This window comes from Phyllostomus hastatus, unplaced genomic scaffold (assembly GCF_019186645.2).
Source record: "Phyllostomus hastatus isolate PE091 unplaced genomic scaffold, TTU_PhHast_1.1 phas_contig_58, whole genome shotgun sequence".
NCBI classification, from domain to species: Eukaryota; Metazoa; Chordata; class Mammalia; order Chiroptera; family Phyllostomidae; genus Phyllostomus; species Phyllostomus hastatus.
Window position 1 is genome coordinate 16463359 of NW_025333916.1, and position 18075 is coordinate 16481433.

Below are 18075 nucleotides of genomic sequence, written 5' to 3' on the forward strand. Positions count from 1 at the left end.
GAGATTAAGGAGAGTTTTATTGTAAAGATAGACAGGATATACAATTTTACATTTTCCCAAGTCTACAAAAACTCTCAGAGTCTAAGTTTCTTTATGTCTGTCATACCAGCAGACAGATTATTTATAAACTGGGAAGGGGAAAGTTTACTTCTTGCCAAACTGAGGCAAAGGTGGCGGCACCCTAATATCTTGACCTCTCTCCAACTTCTTCTCACAATCCACCAAGTAATTGACTCCATCGATGACTATCTGGACAAGCTCGACCTTTGACGTGAAAAATAGGAATGATTAATTTTCATACACAGCACATGCAATGCAGTGATCAACACTGGCATAATGAGAGCTTGCCGCAGTAGCTAGACTTTCTAACCATTTCTCCTCCTTATTTCCCCCCAGGGTGGGAGGACAGATGCCTGACAGTCACTGTCAAAGACGGGAAGTACAGATTTTTACAGGGCTTCTCCCCATCTTCTTTAGTTAAAGCAGGGTCACTGCTTTGTGTGTGAGAACTTTCTTTATATATGAAAACCCTCAGTTTGCATATCAGAAACTTTCCCCCCATCAGTCTCAGCTATAAAATAACAGTTTGTTTAAAGGTAAAAATACACACTGTCAACCTTGTATTGTTCTTTGTCCTGGACCTGGATTCTGACCTCCCACTAGGCTATCCAAGCACTGAAAATGCTATAATTCAGATATTATCATTTACATAGTAAATGTCTTTCTGAAAATTGCTTAAAATCAAATATATAGCAATTAAATCATATTTCCAATGTACCAGACAAGTTTCTACTTAAAGGAAACTTTGTGGTTTATATTAAGATAAACTTCTAAAATTCCTGCTTTTTGAAAAAATATTGAACTTTTGTTTACAAATATATATTTTTTAAATTAGAGCACATCTACATATGAATTTTCCCTGGGGTCACCTCCCTAACAAATTACTTGCACTGTTCCTGTAGAGACCCAAACTAAGCCAGCAAGCAATTAGTTAACCCCAGACTGCACTAAAATACATTATATAACACAAGGATGAATAGCAAGGATGGAAGGGATTGCTGAGTATTACATCTGAACGTACCTTACGCAGGGGGGAGTCCAGTCCCCTGCCCACCTCTTTTCATGCATAAAGAAACTGAGGCTCAGTGAGAGGGTTGGATCAGAAAGCTCATCATGATTAAGCAAAGACATCTTTTCTACTCATCCAATGGGCCTATCCTAGTTTTGAACAGGGTATGGTGGATGGTGTCACATTCATTGCCAATGGGGACTCTATCTTGGTATAAATCTTCTGATAGGAAACTTAGCTATAAGGACCCCTCACCCTTAACCCAGGAATTCCTTTCCTAGGAATTTATCCTAACTAAATAATCAGAGTTATAATTAGGGTTATTTAAAGAGATTATCTTAGAGTTATATATAAAGGCAGTTAAACAAAACATCAAATAACCAGGGAGACATTAAAAGATAACAGACTATCTTTGATGGACTGTTATCAAACATGCTTTTGAATATAGGGAAATGCTTAGAGTAGAATACATTGGGGAAAAGCTTTGCTATAATATCAAGTATATAACATCAAATTTTGTAAAAAAAAAGGTTTTTTGAATAACTGTAATAATGGAAGGCAAATCAGAAAAATGTTCACAATGTTATCTCAGGGTTATTAGGTTGAATTTTATACTTTTGGGCATTTTTCGAGCTTTTATAAGGATCATCTATTAACTCTAACTTAATTAGACATAAAATCTTTTTCAAAGCACTGACTGCCTTGCTTTCCATTAGTAGAAACCTGGTCATCACTGGAAGCAGACGGGACCAGGCCCGGGTGTTCTTTATTCTCAGTACCACACATTATTCAGCAAACTTCAGAAGCTGTGACATTTTTAACTGCTTCTTCCTCAGGTACTTTACCAGAGCTGATAAACACACTAGCTGGTTTAATTGTTTTGAGTATTTTCTCCTTTCTTTTCCTAAGTTTACTGGTAGGGATACTAACAGGCAATGAAATATTCAAAAGCTGTCTAGGAAGTAGAGCGAGCATTGATAATCTACAGATTTAATAACCAGCCACTGAGTTATTAAGAGTTGTATGTAATAATAATAAGAGGCTTTTAAATTAATGATGAGAATAACACATCCCATAGGACCACATCTAGATAAGGTGGTACAATGTGCTGAGATCGGCATTTGCTCAGGATTCAGATGCATGTTCCTTAAGTGTGCTCTTTTTTTTTAATCCTCACCTGAGGCTATGTTTATTGATTTTTTTAGAGAGAGAGGGAGGGAGAGAGAGTTAGAGAGAAACATGGATGTGAGAGACAAACATCAATTGGTTACCTCCTGTACACACGTCCCAACTGGGAATCGAACTCACAACCTTTTGGTTTACGGTACAGCGCTCCAACCATCCGAGTCACCTAGCCAGGACCTTAAGTATGCTCGTTGTGCTTCACTTCATGCATTGCTCCAGGCCTATATATAGTTTATGAATCCTTTTCATACTGTGCATTCTCAGAATCCTAAGGATTATTTTATGAGCATAATCTTATATATACCTAGTGAATACATTATTTCCTATTTTAGCCCTAAAAATAATATTTCAGAAAGTATCAAGAATCTTAAAATGCCTAATTGACGATGACAGAATGTGGCCTTCACCAAAGGAAATTCAGAATCATGAAAAAATTCCACCATTTTACTGCCCTCAAAGAGAGAGCAAGCACACATACTCTCTGACTTCACAGTGATGAAATACTGTCCTTCAGCGTAACAGTGCTCCTTCTCCTGCAGAGCGCGGGAACAGCCCCGAGGGGCACCTGGGTGACAACAGCCCCACTGTGAATTCTTTTACTTGCCTGTACGTTCTCAGCTAACATTGTGCTTACCTTTACGCAGTTATTTCCCGTGGGCGAATAGCACTGCAGAATGAAACACTAACCTGACTTGGGCCTTAATGGGGAAAGAGGAGGTCTCAAATTTTGTGAATCATGTAAGGTTGTTCAGGCTACTTCTGTTTCTCATAGGCTGATTTTGTTCGTTCATGTTCAGAGAGTGAGAGGGATGTTACCTCTGATCGACCAATTCGATCTATGTTGGAAATATCGTACACATCTGCCACCGCCGCGGTGTCCACACCGCCCGTGCCACGCTTCTGCAGTCTCAGGTTCTCCAGGATCTTAGAAAAGCGGGGATCCTGGGACAGGGGTAATGCAGTGTGGTAAGAAGCAAAATCGATTCAGTGTTATTGGCACATTCACTTAGAAAATGAGAGAAATTAACAGTCGATATTTATTAAACACATATTTACTATGTACCAGGGTGCTGTGCTGGAACTTTTATTTTTTTCTTTTTAAAAAATATATTTATTTACTTATTTATTTATTTTTAGAAAGAGGGGAAGGGAGGGAGAAAGAGAGGGAGACAAACATCAATATGTGGTTGCCTCTCGAGCACCCCCTACCAGGGACATGTTCTGCAACCCAGGCATGTGCCCTGATTGGGAATTGAACCAGTGACCCTTTGGTTTGCAGGCCAGCACTCAATCCACAATCCACCGAGTCACACCAACCAGGGGGTGTGCTGCAACTTTTAAACCTCAGAATATCCCCATGAAGTTGGTAATACTTTCACCCCCATTTCACAGATGAGGAAACTAAGGCTCAGAGGTATTTATTTGCTTAAGGCCATACATCTAGAAGGTTGCAGAGCTATTATTAACGTTTTTTTTATTTTATTAAATTTATTAGGGTGATATTGGTTAATAAAATTATATAGGTTTCAAGTGATTAACTTCTATACTACTTTTTTAGCATCTGGATGCCAGCTTTGGTGAGTATTTATTATTAATCTATTAATAGTTCACTGATATAATTAAAACCATGAAGTCATGTCAAATAATTTTTTAGCATTGGAATTTTGAGCAACAAAAATTTCCCACCTTTTTTTTTTTGACAAGAAGCACATTTTCTAAAATTGTTTCCACGTATTTGGTTCACTTGGTGTGCTGTTGCAGAAATTATTAGTTGCCTACTGGAACACTTTTCCCCTGCTCTGCCACAGTGGAGCTGAGGAAGTGACTGCTTGTTAAGTGTGGGCAGAGTGATGTGTGCCACTTTCAGGCCCAGACCTGAAATCTTTACATAGAAACACCTGCATGCTCTCTCCCCTTCCCACAAGCTAGAACTCGGGGCCTGACAGTCACCATTTAAAGAGGACAGTGCCCTGAGACAGCAGTCCTCCAAGTGTAGTTCCCTGGCAGCATCGGTATTGCCTGGAGACTTCATAGAAATGCATTTATGCAGGTGGGCCTAGCAATCTGTGCTTTTACAGATCTCCAGGCAATCTTGATGCAGTCTCAAGTCTGAGAACCTCTGCACTGGGAGGGACAGAGAAAGAGATGGAAGGAACCTCAAGGAGCAGAGCAGCCTGCCTACCTATTCGGATTTGTTCTGTGAGGGAGAACTTAACACTTCTTGTTCTTGAAGCCACAGCGCTTTCTTACAGTCCTTCATCTTTCTTTCCTACTGACACAAATTCTTTTGAGGTAAACTTAAGCCTTTCTCACTATTTTGGCCATACATACAGAACGTAGGGGTTAAGTCATGGGCAGTGACATTTACCCCCTCTACAAAACAGTCCCATCTGAGCTGATCCTAGAAGAACCCAACAGGGCTGCTGGCTGTAGAACATTACCTTGCTGAGTTTTGGGATCTTAACGTGGACGCCAGCCCGTAATCCCGTGCCGAGGTTCGAAGGACAGGTCAGAATGTATCCTAGGCGCTCATTCCACATGAACTCCCAGCCTCGTTCTTGGATTAAGCGTTCTACCTACAACAGAGAACAAATGACGGAGTTCCCAAATATCCCTTCACTCGGCACATCCCAAACTTCAGGGAGAAAGGTGTATGCTGTGAGTGCCATGATCCCTAGAACAAAATTAGCCCCATCCTGGAAGTCACTATAGTGTCTTTTAACAATGAAAAAAATAAAGATACTTTATTTTAGTGAATATTCAGAAACCCCTGATAACATCTTACTTCTTTTAGTCCACGACAGAATCGCTCAAATACTCTTTTCATGTTGCCTCCTTTTTCCATAGAGATTACCCTGGTGTGGTCTTCCTCATTAATCCAGATGAGAAATGTCTTGTCATAATTATGCCTAATGAAGAGAGAAATATGGTGTTGAGTGTTAATTATATTTGTTTCAACACATGAAAATTCCCATTACCTCTGTAGCTTGATTGCTTCATTTCACATTTCTCATTTCCTAGATGGCCCTAATCTCTTAATTGTGCCTGAACAAGTACTACAAAATACTGTTACTGTGACAGAATGAAGAATAAGAGCAACTTCAGCCCTTAGAGATGTCATGTTTTTGCCCAACAAGAATGTAATCTCCCTCATTCAACAGACTAGTCTGACAATAATTCAACTATCCTAACATTTGGCTTTGACACTAACAGGAGTATTTTGCTTCGTAATAGGTTCAACCACAATCTTGTCCTTAAAAAAAAAAGATTTTACCTGAAGCCTGAGGTACCTGTGGCACAGAAGCATTCACTATGTTTGCTGTACGGACCCTGCCTCTCCACCCCCACCAAGCAGCTGCTCGTGGACCCTGTCATCGCATCTCTTGTGGGCAGTGTCATAATGACCTACCAAGGCACCGGGATCAAAGTTGGCCAAGATAAAATCTATGTCTATTCGATATCCATTCTTCCATGTAGGGTTTTGCTTAAATCCTAATATTTATTTTTCATTTTCTGTTCTTTTGTTTTAATGTCATGAAACAGATTCTCTGTGAGGTCAAATAATATGAAGCTAATTTTTTTCTTAAAAATACAGTCTTTTTCTCATGCATAATTCATGCAAACCAGCAAACATTCCTATGTTTCTTAGAAGCATTGCAATACTTAGGTATTATACACACAGGTAATTTCTGATTACTCTCTTCTCCAGTGAGCTGAAGCCAGGCATGCTGTCAAGTTCAAGTCAAAGCAACTTTGGGTTGCTTTGGGTTAGGACAAGCAGAGGACCCGCAGGAAGTCCTCTGCACACATCGCAAATGGGAGATGCTATGTCCATACCAGATTCCCCTGGCATCTGGCCAGTCACGGGCCATCCCGGCACATGTTAGTAAAGGCGATACTGGCTTGTCAAACAGAAAGTGGTCCTGCAGGCCAAAGGGACAAAGCAGAAAGGAGAAACTGATGAGATCAGACATGACAGCAAGTGCCAGGTATCCAAGTTTCAACTAACTAATGGTGGCTGAGGTGTCTCAGGCCATGGTTCTCTGCCTTGGCTGCCTACTAGAATGACCTGGGTACTAAAAAAAAGTACTAATGCCCACCCCCTAGAGATCCTGACAATTTTTACAAAGTGTGGTGCTGACATCAGGATTTTTAAAAGCTCTTCCAGTGATTCTAGTGTACAGGTAAGGTTGAAACCCAAGGGCTTAGCCCAGATGGAAATACAGCATCGCAACGGAGTGTGTGAACCCTAAGAGCACCAACCCTATGCAACACAGAGTGGGCAGCGAGTAACGGGAGCTCTCCTGAAGAGTCTGTTCTACACAGCCACCATTCTCCACGTTTCTAATGCTATTGGTTCATTCTCTATCATTCCTTCCCTTAAAAAGTATTAGAAATGTAAAATAATGATCTATAAATAAAAACAGCCACCATTCATTTAATGCTCACTATGTGCTGGGCTTTACGCTATGTGCTTTTAATTTATTTCCTTAAATCTCACAACACTATGAGGCAAGTGTAATCATTCTATTTTATAAGTGGGAAAAAAAACTGAGATTCAGAAAGAGAAAATAACCTACACGATATCACAAAGCTAGGAGGTGGTGGAGACTAAATTCGAATCTATGACTCCCAAGCTTGTGCCTTCAATATACTATTCTCCATGTCAAAACCAATGTCAAGTGACTGACATTCTTCTTCCTGTGTGTACATAGTAGGAACAGGAATATGGATACCATGTATTCAATTATTATTGCACCGGAGTAAAAAATCCAGAGGATGTGGGGAAGGAAGTCTTCCTTCCACCTCTGAGAAAGAGAAGAGGTCAGAGACTTGGGCCAGCACAGAGAGTGTGCCCCAGAAGCCAGAAACCAGAAGTGGCTCCTTGAGGTGCAGGAGGGCTCGTTCTGTAACCCGATGGGGGAGGTTGACCAGGTGGCTGCAGAGACCAGGAGACAGAGGCCCACAGCCCATGAAGCTGGCCCATCAGGTTTGAAACGGAGGCACCTTTTGTGGCATTGCATCTTTCAAAATGACATGTATTGTTTCTGCTGCTTCTTGGACTTCAGTTTAAAGTTTCTTTTGAAACTGCCATCCTGTTCTAGCTGTGCTAGGGGAAAATAAGTAAGAAACTTGGGCTTTGTCTACTCTAGAGTTAGAGTGAGGCCGTGGAGGATATGGAATCCCAGAGGCTGGCTCCAATGCCAATCAGGGCCTGCCTTCCACCTGGGTAATTTCCTTTCCAGGCCTGCCTAGTTTCCAGGCTTTCGAGTGTGGTAATGGGGACCATCCTCAGAGTGCAGACAGGCTTTTCCACACGTAGTTGTTCCCATTCACCAACAAGCTGGGGAGTCCTCCGTTCACCCCCACCCACAGATCCCCAACCCACCAAATCCATATAGGAGTTTCCTCTGCAGGTTTTACCCTTAGAGTATTTGCATGGCTTCACCTAAAGTTTTAAGGCCTCATCTTCACTATTCTGAACACGCAGAGGCCCCAGCAAGCTCCTAGCCAGGGCAGGCGCCTGAGCTCTGGGGGAGACCTGCTGTGTGGGTCAGGGCATCTTGCTCAGCCCCATCCCGGCAGCCCCGGGGGGTTCAGGGGCCACTCACATCAATGAGCCGCTGCTGGTCCTGCTCCGTCATCTCAGACAACCTGTAGTAGCGGCCAGCCAGGTCCCCCTTGAGGCCATCCAGGGCCGTGACCGCCACGTTCTCCACCTCCCTGCGCTCGGCTCGGCTGCAGGCCGGCGGCAGGCTCAGCCCGCGGATGCTGCGGCCAGTGCGCACACGAGAAGACAGCACGTAGCGCTCGTCAAACTGCCCCTGGGTGATCTGCAGAGCACAGCATGGGGTCACCACAGCGAGCCTGGGACCGCGGTCCTGCCACAGCCACAAGCCGCTGACTGGCAGTGTCCCTGAAGGGACCCTGAGGCCCTGGGCACATTTACACAACTAACACGGTAGACACATTCTGGAATTCTGGGTGGGCGGTAGATGCTTCACAGAAAAGTGAGGCAAGGCAGAGCTATTTGCACAGTACTGCCTGAAATAATTTACCATGCACCCCCTCCCCACACACACACACACACGCAGTTACGTGTGGTACGGAAAAAGGAAATGCTTGAGGAAAAGATTAAAGTTAGTGACCACACTACCCTAGTAGTAATTACTAAGGAAAACAAAGGCTTTGGGATTTTCCTGACCTTCTGGGGGTGACCCTCCAGGAAGTATGCTATACCACCGGGTCACAGAACTTTTAAGGGGCATCGGACCCAGGGGCCCCGCTCTCAGGCACCCGCACATGGGCTCTGGAGTGCCAGCTTCACAGCAGGGTTCGGAGGCAGCTGAGCCTACCTTGGACGCATCCAGATCTGTGGGGTGCTTCATCACCCTGGGGTCGTAGCCGTTGTGCCTGAGTTTGATGACAGGGTCAAAAAGGTCGGCAAACACCTGCAGGAGGAAAGGTGCTCCTGTTTCTTCTTTACTTGTTTCGTCTACTAGTAAAAGACTACCATGCAGGAAATGGGTATGAGAGTGGACTAGTGGTTGATGATGATGATGATGATGATGATGATGATAGACTTATAGCAGAGAAAACCTCTCAGAAGCACCTTGCCCCTCAGGAGAGGGAAAGGCTGCAGGACTCTGTCGGTGCACCCTCCTCCCCAACTGTTCTGCAAGCTCACTGCCATCAGGCTGAACAAGAAAATCCTGCATTTCAGAATTTGAGGGCTTTCTCCTTTGTGGGATAAAAGAAGCTGCTAGATCAGAGGTTATGCAGTTTTGCAGTCCAAAGGGAGTCAGTTTAAGCAACACCATAATTTCATGGAAAGACGGCTGCACCAGAAGAAAAGTATACAGCATCAGTTAAGGCAAAGCAGGGATCTGTCATCCTGCGAGGACCTTCCCAGCCCCAAATATCTCATGCAAAATCTATTTTTTAAAAACTAAGAACTTCAGGAACAACCTTTAGGTAAAGGAACATTAAGAGATGTCATAACAGAGCAGCCTGCAGGCTTTGGGAGCTGTGGGAAGTAAGGGGTGTGGGTGTTGGGTCCAGGGAGCTAGCTCTAGTCTGGGACTCAGAGCCCAGCATGTGCCCTGCTGTGCAGAAAGGAGCCACCATTCCTCCAGACAGCCCCTCCCCCCTTCTGATGGCTGCTTCCCAGGGAACTGCCTTCAGCTTCCTGCAGCAGAGGGTGCAAGGAGGGTGGACCTCAGGGAGGCAGGCTGGAGACATTTGACCAGAAGCTGCTCTGTGGAGAGGGCCACGTGGTGGCTGAGCACCCCTTGAAGCATGCCATCCTGTGCTTCTGCATGAGGCTGAGGATGCAGAGATCACAGGATTTCTCCAAGAGACCTGATCTCAGAAGTCTGGGCTACGGTGGCTATAACCAGTAATTCTCAAACTGAAGATGCACCACACCATCCTCACCCCTCAATAAAGCCCAGCCACTACTAACACATCATCTCCTAATGTCTTACAGGTGAATAGACATCACCAATACAATAAATGAAAAGACTTTACTTTTTTCCTATACTGATTTATTTATTCGCTTGTTAATCTCAGAGAGCTCCATCATGCAACCCATTCTAGTGCAGCAGCAAAGGAAGCCTTGGCCCTGAAAAACTGTAGGCTCATTAGAGAACATTCCAGATGTTCTGAAGCCGGCTTCCCGTTACAGGAGCCCTGCATGAGAAGGCAGCAAGCTGGACCCATAGAGGAAAGGGCTCTGGTGGGACCCAGAGCCTCCCCCTTCCCACCATTCCGGAACCAACAGCTAATAGTTTACCTCATAGGACTCCTCATCGCCAGCCACCATGCCCACCGTCTTTATGAAGGGGTGGCCGGGGTTGTCCACTCCAGTCTGGATGCACTGGTCCAGGGTGTAGCCACTGGGCGTCGCCTTGTTGCGGAGCTTGGCGTAGATGGCGGGGGTGAGGCACTCGGCCATGCAGTTGTTGTGCTTGCGAAGGTCGGGGTAGTCTGCACTGTGTACCAAGGGGACAGGCTTTCCGTGAGCGGACCCTGAAAGCGGGGGTCTGTGAATGGGCTCTGCTGGCCCCTCCTTCCACCAGGCTCTCTTTAGCCAGGAGGCACAGGGACACTTGGCCAGGAGTCAGGAATTAAGTGAGCCAGATTTAAAAAAACCAAAAAGCCTCTTGAACTGCCAGAGAAAGGGACCTGGACCATGATGGGGGCTGCGGCAGCCCCAGACTGTGACTTGTGTTCATGTAAAGAAGTGATCAAGTGAAAATAACTAGAAAATAAGTCAAAATCACATGAAGGTGTTTTTAACCCTAAAGTTATTGTAAAATTCAATGGGCACATTTTGGTCCCTTAGACTTGGTGGTAAAGAGGCCGAAACCCCGCAGGCGGGACTACATAGAAATGCAGTCATTTATCCATCCTCTTCCTGTGATGCGAGCTCCATGGCCACCTGCTTTGTTGAGAACAGTGTCTGGCTTTTGAAACTGGCACTCAGTAAATATCTGTGGGAATAATGCATAGAAAGAAATAGCATGGGGTGCTACCTTACCCTGAGATATGAACTGGTTGAAGAATAGGGGGTTTAGGACCACCACAGGTTCAAACACAGGCAGTCTCACCTCCGAAATTCCTGAGGTACATGGTGGGAGTTGTAGCACCCCCAGAGACCCTGATTCCCACAGGACAACCCCCCAAGCTTCCCTGACTCTTCCACCTACACCTGCCTATGCAGAGCCCCGTGAACCAGCTCCACGCTCCAGCTTGGCTCAGTGTGTGCTCTCTCCTTCACGGCCAGGTTCCGAGGGCTGAGAAAACTGGTCCATCTTCATGCCACACCCCCACGTCCCATCTGCACTGTCCTTTAAAGCTGATGCTTAAAATCAGCACAGTAACATCACATTTTCCAGAAGGCAGCGTAGCAGTGAGAGAGACGTGAGTCCACCATCATCGTCCCTGGATTTGCATTTGGCTGCACTAGCTATGTGAACTTGGGCACTATTTAATTTTTTTTAAGCCTCTGTTTCATCGCAAAGAGATACTAAGCTGAATAAAATAGGAGCTCCATATTTAGTGCTTAACACATAAAAGTGCTCAACAAATGTTAACTGTGACTGTTATCACTATCTAACCAGGCTGCAAGCTCCGGCAGGAACGCCGATGCTCCACTGCCTTGGATTCACCACGGGTGAAGGTGCCTAATGAGTCCGTTTGCCTTAGTCTTCTCCATAGCAGTGTCCACCAGGGGAAAACACATTCCTACCGGCACTTGAAGGGTTTTTTTTTTTTAAGCCAAGAGGACTTACCTGGGAGGGAATAGCTTGTGCTGTTTCTGGGCCTCCGCACGCACATTCTGCCGGTTCAGCAGGTACCCCGTGGTCAGGGCACTGGTGCCCAGGGTGGTAAGTAACAGAGAAGCATTGCGGCCAGTTAGCAGCTTTGAGAAGGCACTGGTCATCCTTCCTCTTGGATGAGTGTCTGGAAAGCAGAGAGGCTGGATGAGACGGCCTCACCGCATGGCCCAGAACCACCACATAGAGATCGACAGGCAAGAGAAAGAACTGCTGGAGCCAGGGCCGGAGCCCGAGCCCCTCCTGTGGTTTGGTTCATTTTTCTCTTTCTTCCTTTCTCCCCCACACCCCTTCATACTTCTTGGGAAAATCTGGGTAGTTTAGACATTGTGGATGTCAAACCGCCTGAAGTCCATGACCGTTTGTTTCTCCAGAATATGATATGGAAAAAAATATAAAAAATAAAAAACCAGAAATTTTTGCTTTGTGGCTACCTGGAAGGTCCTTTCCATCTCTGCACACCCGGTCAAACCTCACTGTCTTTTTTTTTAACTAGCATTTATTGAGCTCCTACCATGAGCCACACACCATGCAGTGGTCCTTACAAACAGTCTTCAGTACTTGCAACAATCCTGCCAAGTGGGCATTGTTTTACAGAGGGGGAAACTGAGGCTCAAGAGAGGGTAAGTGGCCTGCTTCATATCTCAGGGCCGGCACATGGAAAGAGCTGGGACTGGAACCCAGGCTTGTATTTGGCCTTGGATTCAGGCTTTGGCAGACCCCACAGCTTACAGACAGCTCCCCACTGATCATCAGTTGCAGGAAAATGACCTTTGTGCTTTAGGACCTAAGAGTGCCAGGGATCACACCACTTGGTTAAACCCCCAAGACCATAGACATGCATTTATCACAGCGGCTCCTAGTTGTTGGATTATCACCTCAGAGCATGTGACTCTCCGAGTCCCAGAATATTATAAGCCTGTTCTCTTCCCTCGTCCTCGGACTTCTGCTGAAGTGGCCCGGATGCCAGGGTACCTCTGCCCACTCCACTTTGATGCCAGGTGCCCAACTGGACAGCCAGCCTTGCTGGGGACTCTGGGCCAGTCTGCCTTTCTCTGAGATTTATTCTTGTTTTCTCTTTCCTCCCCACCTCTTTCCTCCTTTGTGTGGATGTAAGGATTGCAGAGGGGAGCAGGGAGTGCTCTCCAGCTCTGTAGAAGCTGTTTGCCTCAGTTTCCCTAACCTCCGGAACTCTCCTGATTTGTAAAGCATTATTTACTGCATCCGGGCTAAACGTGGCAGAATTCCTGGGCTCTGAGCCTGGGAGATTTTTACCGGGGCTGAGGGTTGGGGGTGGGCAAGATGACAGCCAAAGGCAGTGATGCTGTTTTATCCTACACTCACCCTCTCCATTAACAAACAAGAGCCACACACCACGCCCTTCGGTCAGAGTGCTCAAGAGCTGGATATGTCTCTGTCCCAGGCGAGTGTGCTGGGGGTCCAGGTCCTGGTCTAAGGGCTTGACTGGTTTCGTGACATTCTGGAGTGAAGAGGCCTTGGGTTCTGTTCTGCCTCAGTTCTGAGCCTCCTGGTCATCCTGAATATCCTGGTTGGAGATATCATGGGTGCCATTCTGCTGACTCAGAGTTATCTCTGGTCCAGCTGTACATGGTGTCCATGTGCCTGAGCCCTTTGGGGCCTGAGAGAAGTGGCAGAACCATAAGTCAGTTTCTATCCAGAGAGAGTCACCCCAAAATAGTGGGCATCTAGGGTGGGGTTCCCCGGGACACTAAACAAACGCCCACGATTGTCAGTCTCCTAGGCCAGCGGGAAATGGCTGTCTCCCCCATTCTGAGAGGGCAAAGGGTTCACGTGGCTTCATCACCACTGGATATACTGTCGGCCTAGCAGGCCCCTTGGCATCTCTGTTCTATTCAGCAAGTGCAAAGTCGTAGGCAGGAGACGTTTACAGTCTTTACCTGTGAGTCAGAGGCGTTTCCTAGGATTCCTTGTGATGAAGACATAGGACAATTACCAGACTCCTATCTAAGGTAGATGGTTTTTAAAAAAATAGGAAGGGAGAACCATCTAGTCCTTTGAAATGCTATAAAGGACAAGGAGCCTCCTTCCCTGCCTGGGTTCATGGTTCTCTGTGGCTTCTCAGGCAGGGGTGCATGTGACCTCCGGCAGTCACCTTCAAGACTGGCTCCCTCGGTTCCTGCCTGACTCAGTGGGCGGGAACTCCAAGAATGCTCAACCCAAGCTCCGGCATGGCCTCCTCTGAGACCACAGATGCATCCTTCTCCAGGCTGCCGCGGGGACGGAGACCCAGGGCCTCTGGGCCAGGACCAAGTCTGCCCCAGAACCAATCTCCCGCTGGCCCCTGAACACCCAGGACTCCTCATGCTTTATCCCCCCCACCCCCCACCATCCACAGTTTCCTGAACCTTCCTCAGCCACTGCTTCAGAAAAGCAGGCCTGGCCCACTCACTGAGGAGGCGATTCGATCCCGAAGCTGGCACAGTCCACAGGAGCATGTACTTTGCTGGAACGGTGCCCTAACCCACGGAAGGTTTAACTCTAGAGACTAAGGTCTTGGGAAAAGGCACCCCTATAAATGCAGAGGAGGATGTAGGGCGCTCCCACAGCCTGATGACACCCAGCTCTCCTCTGAGCGCCTGCTTGGTCAGGAAGCCCCCTGTCAAGTCCTCATGGTGGTCTTGTCCTTCCTGAGCATAGAGAGAACAAGCCAAGCAACCAGGCAGTGTGAGGTCTGCAGACAGGATCAAGGGCACTCCCAGGAACAGCACGCCCTGCGCTGGCAGGGCCTCGCACGAGGGCACTAAGGGCAGTCCCACACGATCCCAGGTGACCCCATGGGGGTCGCAGAGCCAGGGGGCTGAGTGGCAGCATGAGGAGAGCCAGGACAGTTTGCCTTGTTCTGACCAGTGTGACCCCTCCAGACCCACCAGAGCACTCACTCAAAGGCGGAGAGGCCACCTGCTCACGAAACCAGAACGGGGCTGACAGCGGCTCCCCGAGAGCCAGCCGGCCACACGAGCACAGAACGGGCCTTTGCCAGAGACGAAACACAGTGAGGCCAATGCTGCAGCATTTTCACCTCCAGTGGGGAACTGTCGGTACTTGGCTCCTTATTAATGTGTTAGTAATTTCAAATATAAATCTCTAGCAATAATATGAACCAGTTTAAATTGGACCCAGCTGTTGGGCCAATTAGTAATTAGCTCCTGTCAGGGGCCTCACAAGGTTCATTTTCCAGTTAGCATATCCCAATATGCACCTCTTCTGGTGCTGCGGAGGGAAACATTCCCAGAAACAGATCCATGAGTCTCTGGACATTACAAGGAAAAGTTTAAGGTTCAAACCCCACATTTAGTGACATTTAGATTTTTTTCCATCAAGTAAAAATCCTGATTCTCTATCAAAAACTGCTGATAGGGATCCGGCACCAGAATGTCCCCCAGAATGGACCTGGCACCTGCACCTGGGCCTTTTTTAGTTACCACAAAAGTGTTGGAGACAACTGTCCCACGTGTGGTCCCGGCCCACAGCCCCGGGTCCACTGCTCACAAGACCCCTCGCACTGGCTCTAGCAGTGCCTGCCGCTTAGGGGGAATAAAACTGAGTGGCATGGTATCACTGACCTTGGAGCCGGAGTCTCCGGAGAGTCCTGCTGCAAGCACACAGCCAAGCTGTGTAAGGGGCTGGCAGGGCCTGGCCCGGAAAAGGCTCCCAGGCTGGGCGGGACTGGGGCCCTTCCGGCCAATCCCATCCAGGACCTCTGGCTGCACTTGTTCTCCCAGCTGTGCCCTTGAAGGCCAGCTACTGACTTCTCTGCCACCCAGCCCTGGGGTCTTTCTAGCACCTGCCCTTTCTCCAAAATGTTTCCCTCCCCCAAACCCAGTCTTGCAAGCTGCTTCTCCCAGAGCTCTGAGAGGTGTTTGGGAGCCTGCAACCCAGCTCACTGGCTGCCAAGTCTTGCAGGAACTGGCATCAAGGGGGAAGGGCCTGCTGGTGAAACTGTCAGTCCTATTAGGGGACTCGTTTCTACCTTCTCTCAGGATTACTATCTCTGGGGCCCAGGTTAGGTCTGCAGAATGATCCCCCCACCCGAGCTGAGCTCTGAGAGGAAGAAGTTGTCTAAAGCTCCTGCTGCCCTGCTGCTGGTGGAGCTCTGTGCCAGAGACCTCCTTCCAACTCGTCTGGGGCCCGCATCCAGGACAATAACAATCACAATTCTCTTCTGAAGTAGATTACTAAACAATCTCACTTTCTATCCACATCAGCTTAGTATGCCACCCAGAAAACCCAGCAGGCCATATTCCTGCTTAAAAATAGGCCTCCTTGGGACACCTGCCACGAACCAGAAAGGTTGACCGCAAATAGCAATGACCCCCCAGGACTTTGGACAGCAGCCCTGCCTTTGCGGAGGGAGCTTGCTTAGGCCCCTGGCAACTGTCACGTAGGCAGCTTCTGCAGACACTTGCACACGTCTACCACTGGCCCCTTTCCTTTCCTCCTCAGGGCCCATCCGGTGCTCAGAGGGGATGATGGGGCAGAGGGTGGAGCCCAGGAATAACCTTTCACCTAGAGGGGCTCTCTTTCAGAGTTTCCAACTATTTTAAACTTAACCCTTGGCAAAAATAGCTATTTTCTCTCTACATGGGGATACCAACTGGGAGAGCACATGAGAGGGCCTTCTGGGGGGTGGAAAATTCCCTGACTTGGGAGTATTGTATGGGTGCACACATATGTAAAAACTTCTCAAGCTTTACATTTAAGATTCGTGCACTTTACTGTGTATTTGTCACATCTCAGTGAACTCCCATGTTATCATGACCTAGCTTACATTACATTGAAATTTTTACAGAGTGATACTTTCCCTTTCTACATATGACATATTCAGATATTTTTGAGGCCCTTCTATTGCAACTTCATTAAGACAATTGTGAATTGGGACCAACCAAACTGATAGCATGACCTTCTGAGGGGTCAGAGTTCCCAGCTCGCACACTCTGTCGTGATGGACCAGGCCCCTCGGGCCCCTGGGGGCCTCTCCTGGCACAATGGGCAGGGAACTGGAGGTCTTGTGGGGCTGATCAGCTGCTGAGGAGGCGGCTCTGTGGGTGGGGTCGGGGACAGGGGCGAGAGCAGTCTAGGCTTATTTCTTCCCAAAATAGTTCTTTTGCACACATACAGTTTCAAGTCAGTTCAGGCACCAAGTGAAAGAAATCCAGTGACCCCTGAAATAACCCAGATCCAAGACCCAGAAAATGATGAGGCTTTGGAGAGCATGGAAACATAGAGTTTAAAGAACAGCAGTTACAATAAGAAACATGTCTTCTTTTTCTCTTTTCCCATTCCTTACTAATTGATATTTAGGGTGCCCACCCATACACCTCACCTCCGCCTTCATCTTACAGTGTAATTTCATGTAAGCTAGTGATTAAGGTCAGAAGAAGAGAAGTTGGAACATGGTTGAGTAAAGGGGGTTCCACTCTTTGGGGCCCTGGTCACCTTCAAGCACATTACGAAGGTGGCTGACAGAGGTGGAAACCTCCTCGTGATTCACAGCAGAGACTCCAGATTCCTAACAATCCTTCGAACATGATCTTTGTTGTATGTCTTTATTCCTCTCCATCATTGCCAGCTCCCGTGACAGCCCGGGGCTCTGTCTGTCCTTCGTAGCCAGCGTGGTCATGTGGCTGGCTCTCACCATAAGGACAGGAACAGATGTGAAATACCCAACTTTCACATCAATTGCTTCAGAGGAAATCTGTTTGGGGCTTCTTTCTTTTCTGTCCCTGAACCCTGTTGGAACCTAGACATCGTGGGACCCAGACTTACTGACAGGCAAGGATGGCCAAGGAATGAGGTGAAAGGAACCAGGCTTCCTGATTCCCACCAGCCCAATCGCTGGTTTCAGGAGTGGGAAAGGAAGCCGAGGGGATAGGAGGGACCCAGATTCTTCCTTTTTTCAGTTTTGATTGTACTTAACGGCTGCCGTGTGATCTCTTCAGCCCTAAGGTTAGGGCAACTATCTACTTGGCAAAACAAAATATTTTCATATATATTATTCCACATAAAAAGGCAATAATTCTAGGGACAGATATGAGCCTTATTTTATAGATGAGGAACTTGGCCTCAGAAGGCCCAGGAGGAGTCCGTCCAAGGTCAGAGCGAGTGGTGGCCGCTCTGGGCCTCCCCCTCCGCAGCTCGTCTTCTCTCCGCACACGCCCACCAGCACCGAGTTGACATTAGGTGAACAGAGCTGTTCGGGCAGTAGTGAGTTGTGTGTGCATGGAGGCAGCCAAACACGGGCCAGGGTGTCACAGGAAAGATTTATACCCTGGAGAGAGTAGGACTAGATGACCCTTAAAATCTCTTTTGAGGTCCTTCAAATTATCTGATTTTGAATACCTGCAACATGAACTTCTGGTTTTCCCCTTAAACTTTAAATAAAAGTAAAACATTTCTGAAGGAGCTCACTGGTACGAAGAAGACAGAGTAGAAAAATAC

At 47.2% G+C, this 18075-nt stretch overlaps 1 protein-coding gene across 1 annotated transcript; it reads right to left on the bottom strand.

The window, feature by feature from the left end:
- CKMT2 (creatine kinase, mitochondrial 2) lies at positions 1-15337 on the bottom strand. The gene is made up of 10 exons (XM_045848402.1): positions 15201-15337; positions 11551-11722; positions 10050-10248; positions 8611-8706; positions 7867-8088; positions 6092-6177; positions 5040-5163; positions 4696-4830; positions 3071-3196; positions 1-264 (listed from the first exon to the last, which is right to left on the bottom strand). The coding sequence occupies exons 2-10, from the start codon at positions 11700-11702 to the stop codon at positions 145-147; spliced, it is 1260 nt and encodes a 419-aa protein (XP_045704358.1). The 5' UTR covers positions 11703-11722; positions 15201-15337; the 3' UTR covers positions 1-144.
- Between the last annotated feature and the right edge of the window lie 2738 nt (positions 15338-18075).